The sequence below is a fragment of the Sciurus carolinensis genome, chromosome 11 (assembly GCF_902686445.1).
Source record: "Sciurus carolinensis chromosome 11, mSciCar1.2, whole genome shotgun sequence".
Taxonomy (NCBI): Eukaryota; Metazoa; Chordata; class Mammalia; order Rodentia; family Sciuridae; genus Sciurus; species Sciurus carolinensis.
Genome location: NC_062223.1, coordinates 16224101 through 16230860, shown reverse-complemented (window position 1 = coordinate 16230860; position 6760 = coordinate 16224101). Strand labels below are relative to the sequence as shown.

General features: G+C 37.4%; 1 protein-coding gene across 1 annotated transcript; it reads right to left on the bottom strand.

Annotated features, from left to right (window-relative positions):
• Nucleotides 1–280: 280 nt before the first annotated feature.
• Nucleotides 281–1234, bottom strand: LOC124959040 (olfactory receptor 5B2-like). Its single transcript, XM_047517693.1, has one exon. It carries the CDS (start codon nucleotides 1232–1234, stop codon nucleotides 281–283), a length of 954 nt encoding a protein of 317 aa, XP_047373649.1.
• Nucleotides 1235–6760: the final 5526 nt, after the last annotated feature.

Below are 6760 nucleotides of genomic sequence, written 5' to 3'. Positions count from 1 at the left end.
AGCCTTTGAAAGATATAAGATTGTATAGCCATGAACTAAGGTGACCTAGCAAGTAACCAGCATCAATATCCAGAAATGTGGAGACCATCTTGCACCTTCGGGTTCAGCTGGCCTTCTAGAACATAAACAACCTTATGAACAAGCCCAAGTGAAAAGGAACCACCCTGTTCATAGAATTATGAAAAATAATGAACTATCATTTTAAGCCACTAAGTTTCAGGACAGTTTGTTACACAACAATAGATAACTGATTAACTGTACAGATTGTATGATCTCCCTGTTAAAATGATGTGCAGAAAAGAGTCCTCATCTTCTCAATGACTTTCTTGAAAGCATTATGAACCTCTTTGTTCCTTAAGCTATAGACAATTGGATTCAACATGGGAACTATTATGGTATAGAAGACAGAGGCCATTTGGTCATTGTCCATGGAATGACTAGCACTGGGCTGTAGGTACATAAAGATGACAGTTCCGTAGAATATGGTCACAGCCGTGAGGTGAGATGCACAGGTGGAGAAGGCTTTCTTCTGTCCCTCGGCGGAGCCCATCCTCAGGATAACAATGAAAATGAACAGGTAGGAAGTCAAGATAACTGTCAGGGCAAAAAAGACATTGAATGCTGCTAAGATGAAAAGCACAATCTCATTCGTGTAGATATCAGAGCAGGAGAGGGCCAGGACTGCGGGGATATCACAGAAAAAGTGGTGGACCAGGTGAGAACGGCAGAAGGAGAGGGAGAAGGTGAACCCGGTGTGGATGGTAGATTCGACAAAGCCCCAGACGTAGCAGGCCACCGCCATGCGGACACACGCGCTCCTGGTCATGGTGGTGGTGTAATGCAAGGGCTTACACACCGCTGCGTGACGGTCGGAGGCCATGACAGCAAGTAGGAAGCAGTCGACACTGGCAAAGGCCACGAAGAAGAACATTTGAGCAGCACACCCACCATAGGAGATGACTTCATCACCTGTGAGGAGCCCAGCCATCACCTTGGGGGTCACGGCTGAGGAGTAAACACAGTCCACCAGGGAGAGGTTACTGAGGAAGAAGTACATGGGGGTGTGGAGACGGGAGTCCAGCAGGATCAATAGGATCATCCCCAGGTTCCCAATGACGGTGATGAGGTAGACGAGGGTGAACATTATGAAGAGCGGAACTTGCAGCTCTGGGGTGTCGGTCAATCCCAAAAGTCTAAACTCATTCACCTTAGTATTGTTCTCCACGTATGCCATCTTCGAATTGCGCTTCACCAGTCAAAATCACCAGTCAAAAACAAGGAAAGAAAAATGGATAAGTTACTTATGCATGGAAGATGATTCACAGTACCGACACAAGATCACCCAAATGACATGAACGTGCCATGATCCCAGTAACCCTGAGACTGGCCTCTTCTGACCTCGCTCTGACAATCGGCAGAAGTTTGTATTCTGCTAGTTCCAGACCCAACTCAGACAAAACGTTTGGGTTGTCTTCAAATACTTATTACAGATGTTCATTTGGGTTGAAGGCTTGTCCTTCCTCTGTAAATAACTCCTACTTTTATCACGGCCATTCCAGATTCAGGTAACATTTATATTAACTGAACACAGCATGCCAGGTAGTCCGTGAAGAGTAAGTATTATCTCATTTAGTCTTTCCGGATGTCCTATCAGATGATGGTCTGATAACAGTGATACCTTGTAGCCTTTCTGGTTTTGAAATACTGTGAAGCATGAGGTTATCACCCATGCAGCTATGATTTATCTGAAGTCTAAGAAAACTTAGTTCCCGTTCACTCCTCAGAGAACTGTTCTCCTTGAAAGACCAAACTTCCTTAATAAGAGTTCTAACACTCAAAAAACTACAACCAAGAATCAGTAAGTGGGGTGACTTCAAATTCAAAAGCTTCTTAACAGCAAAGGAAACAAGAACATGAAAAGAGAGCTCACGGGATAGGAAAAAATCTTCACCAGCTACTCCTCTGAAAGGGGGTTCATATCCAGAATATACAATGAAGTCAAAGAACTTAACACCAAAATATCAAATCATCCTATCCATAAATGGGTAGAAGAACTGAACAGAGGTTTCTCAAAAGAAGAAAAACAAATGGCCAAAAAATAAATTTAAAAAGCATTCAACATCCTTGGCAGTCAGGGAAATGCAAATCAAAACTACAATGATATATCATCTCACTCCAGTTAGAATGGCAATCATCAAGAATACAAAGGAACACTGGGGAAGATGTGGGGAACAGGTACACATATATTACTTATATTACGTTGTTGATGGGACTGCAGATTATTACAACCCCTCTGGAAGTCACTGTGAAGATTCCTCAAAAGACTAGGATTGGAATAACCTTTTACCTAGATATCCCACTTCTTGGTATTTATCCAAAAGAAGTGAAAATCAGCATACTATAATAATACAAAAACAAAATATTTATTGCAGCACAATTCACAATAATCAAGTTATGGAACCATCCCAGGTGCTTGTCAGCAGATGAGTGGGTAAAGAAAATGTGGCGTATATAAACAAAGGAGTTTACTCAGCTGTAAAGAATGAAATTATGTATTTTTGGTGTAAATTTTTGTAAGTTCTTTATAAATTTTAAAGATTAGTGCTCTATCTGAAGTGTGTGTGGAAAAGATTTTCTCCCATTCTGTAGGCTCTCTCTTCACATTATTGATTGTATCCTTTGCTGAGAAAAAGCTTTTTAGTTTGAGTCCATCCCATTTATTTATTATTGCTTTGATTTCTTGTGCTTTGGGAGTCTTGTTAAGGAAGCCTGATCCTAAGCCAACATAATAAAGATTCGGGCCTACATTGTCTTCTATTTGGTGCAGGGTCTCTAGTCTAATTCATAAGTCCTTGATCCATTTTGAGTTGAGTTTTGTGCAGGGTGAGAGACAGGGGTTTAATTTCATTGTACTGCATAAGGATTTGCAATTTTCCCAGCACCATTTGTTGAACAGGCTATCTTTTCCCCATAAATACAAAGAACCCAATCAATAAATAGGCCAAGGAACTGAACAGACACTTTACAGAAGAAAATATACAGGCAATTAATAAATATATGAAAAAGTGTTCTACATCTCTAATAATTAGAGAAATGCAAATTAAAACAACTCTAAGATTTCATCTTACTCCAATTAGAATAGCTATTATCAAGAACACAAACAATAATAGATGTTGGCGTGGATGTGGGAAAAAAAGGCACACTTTTAAATTGCTGGTGGAGTTGAAAATTGGTACAGCCACTCTGGAAAGCAGTGTGGAGAATTTTCAGAAAACTTGGAATGGACCCAACTTTTGACCCAGCTATCCCTCTCCTCAGTTTATACCCAAAGGACATAAAATCAGCATACGACAGTGCTGAAGCCACGTCAATATTTAAAGTAGCTCTATTCACAATAGCTAGATTGTGGAACCAACCTAGAACAACAGATGAATGGATAAAGAAATTATGGTATATATACACAATGGAATATTATTCAGTCATAAGAATAATATTATGGTATTTGCAAATAAATGGATGGAATTGGAGACTATCATGCTGAGTAAAATAAGCCAATCCCAAAAAACCAAAGGCCAAATGTTTTCCCTGATAAGTGAATGATGATATATAATGGGGTGGAGACTGGGGGTGAGAGAAGAATGAAGGAACTTTAGATTACATAGAGGAAATGGCGGAGGTATGAAAAATGGTGAAATGAGACAGACATCATTACCCTATGTACATGTATGATTACACAAATGGTATGAATCCCACATCATGCAAAACCATAGAAATAAAATGATGTACCCCATTTGTTTACAATGAATCAAAATGTAGTCTGTAAAAATAAAAATAAATAAATAAATAAAATAAAATGCTTAGAAATTTAAAAAAAGAATGAAATTATGGCATTTGCTGGCAAATAGATGGAACTAGAAAACATCATGCTAAGTGAAATAAACCAGACTCACAAAGCCAAAGGTCAAATGTTTTCTAGAGAAAAATAAGGAGGAAAAAGGGGGAGGAAATCCCGTGAAAACAGAAGGGGATTGAGGTGGAAAGAGGAGGGACAAGAAAAGGGAGGAACCACCAAATGAAATTGACCAAAGTATGCTGTGTACATATATGAATATCCCACAGAAAATTTTGCCTTTATGTGTACCTAAAAAACACAAATTTTTTACAGCATGTAATAAATGGAAGACCAGAAAAGTAGAGGAAGGGGAACAGAAGAAAAGGGGAGGGGACGGAAAGAGGAAATTCTGGGGATTGAAGTGGAACAAATTATATTCTGTGCACATAAGATTATGTGAAAGTGAGCCACACTATTATGTATAATTATAATGCACTAATGAAAACTTTAAAAGGGGGAATCTCATGGAAACAAAAGGGGGTACAGTGGAGTAGAGGAAGGGGATCAAGGAAATAGTGGAGGAATGGGAAAGGGGAGGAAATGCAGAAAAAAAAATTGACCAAATTATTGCTATGCACATGTATAAATACATCTCAATGAATTCTTTTATGTATAATACAATTACCAATTATGAAGTAAATTAAAAGAAGGAAGATCAGTGGAGTAGAGGAAAGGAATTAGGGGAAGAAGGAAGGGAGTTAAGGGGATAATATCAGTGATTGAAATGAAGTAAATTATGTTAAATGCCTTTATGAAGATGTCTAAATGAACCCCACAGTTAAGAAAAACTACTATACAGTAATAAAAACATAAACTTTTAAAAACACCCATGATAACAGTACCTTGCAAGGCTACTTAGAGAATGTGAAGAGTCAAAATGTTTAAATCCTTTACAACACTGGTCAATACACAGCCCACAGTAAGTTATAGGTATTACTATTGTTAAATAAATGCTACGATTATTAATGGTATTAGCAAGATATATAATTGCTAGAGGAAAAACAAATAACAACAACAACAACAATAAAGAAACCCAAAAAAGGATTGGAACCAGATCCCTAAAGAGGTTGCTCTGGATAACCTCAGAATTTAAATTTAAATTTATTTAAGCAAACATGCCACTCTTGCAAGTAATGGCAACAGAAAATTGCTTTAGGAATAATAACAGCTACAAGTGTTGAGACGCCACCTTTGCATGGTTTCTGCAGGGGGATCTATTGGAGGATCTATTGGAGGTTGTACCAATTATTTCATCCAATTAAACAATCTCAGTATGAAATAATGTACTCGATTTTCAAAATCCATGTTAAATATTGGTCAAACTTCTACAACAATCATGTGAGACTAGAATCATTCAGCTTTCACTCTCCTTCCCTCACGCGCCACATGTAATTCATGTGCACAATCTGTTAAAAACCCATCTTCATGGACTGAGATTGTGGCTGAGTGGCAGAGCGCTTGCCTAGCATGTGTGAGGCGCTGGGTTAATTCTCAGCACCACATACAAATAAATGAATAAAATAAAGGTTCATCAACAACTAGAAAAAAATTTAAAAAAAAACATCTTCAATATGTGCCTAAATCCTTTCACTGGTCACCACCTCCAGGGCAATTACTGCAGGCCATGCTGCCATTTAGGTCACACCTGGAGAGAGACCCAAATTAGTCACTGGGAAAGCTGGGAAAATGAACCCGGAGTTAACAAGCAGATATGGAAAAGAAGAAGGAGTCAATATTGAAGACTATTAAAGTGGTGTCCTCTCAAATGGATAGTAAATGCATGCTAGAGACCATGTCTTTTTAACTCTAGCAATACCAGCAACATGGTCCTGCCTGCCAGACACTGTCCTAAGTCATGTAGAGTCAAATCCCTCTCAATCTGGATTCAAGTCTTAATGCCTAAACAACTAATTATGCTATTTTAAATTTTGTTTCTGTATAACCCAGTGTCCCTTGTATACAGTTGAGCATATAATAGAAAATAATTAAAGAGACTGATGACTAAATAATTCCACAATTGTAAGTCAGTTTGAAGTAGTAAAAAGAGCTTGAATTTTAGGGCTGGACACCTGGGTTTAGAGTTTAGCCTTTTCACTTAATAATTTGAACATGATTTCTCCATTCTCTAAAGATCATTTTTCTCCCTCTGCAATATGAAGATGTAGCTACTTTACCATTGGGTGGGGGGAAGAAACCTTATTATACTTATATATGTGCACACCTATTGCCTACAGAATTGAAATTTAGAGAAGCCTTAGCAGATTTATCTTTGTGTACATTGCCTATCACAATGCACAACTCATAGCCAACTGTCAGCAAACTGTTGTTAGATGAATAAACCAGTGAAGAAATGGTCATTAGTGCTGTACAAAAGCATCTCTGTAAAGAGCACCTTCAATGCTAACTTCTCTAAGACTTCAGATGAAAAATCTAAGGGAACAGAATTCATATGCATTTCATTGATATTTTTCTAAGAACGTATTCTTCATTAACATTATTTTTTTCAATATATTCCACACACATTCAATATAATTAATGTCAATAGCTTTTTTAAAGTTCTCCTGAGACTATAACCAATGAAAATATTGAAATCAAAAAAGAGAAATATGTTTACATTTATTGGAACATAACCAAGAAGAATATTCCACAAACGCCTTTTTAGTACAAAGTATATTATTAATATAAATTGTTATATTTGTCTAATTACTAATAATTAAGACTTCCATTTATTAGTTTTGGGTAACTTTTTGAGAATTAATTTACCACAGATTGTTCCAACATAGTGTTTCACAAACAGCAGGTCAAAATCCATCAGTGAACGGTGAAACCAAATAGGGGATCAAAACCAGCATGTTTTTCAAAAATTAA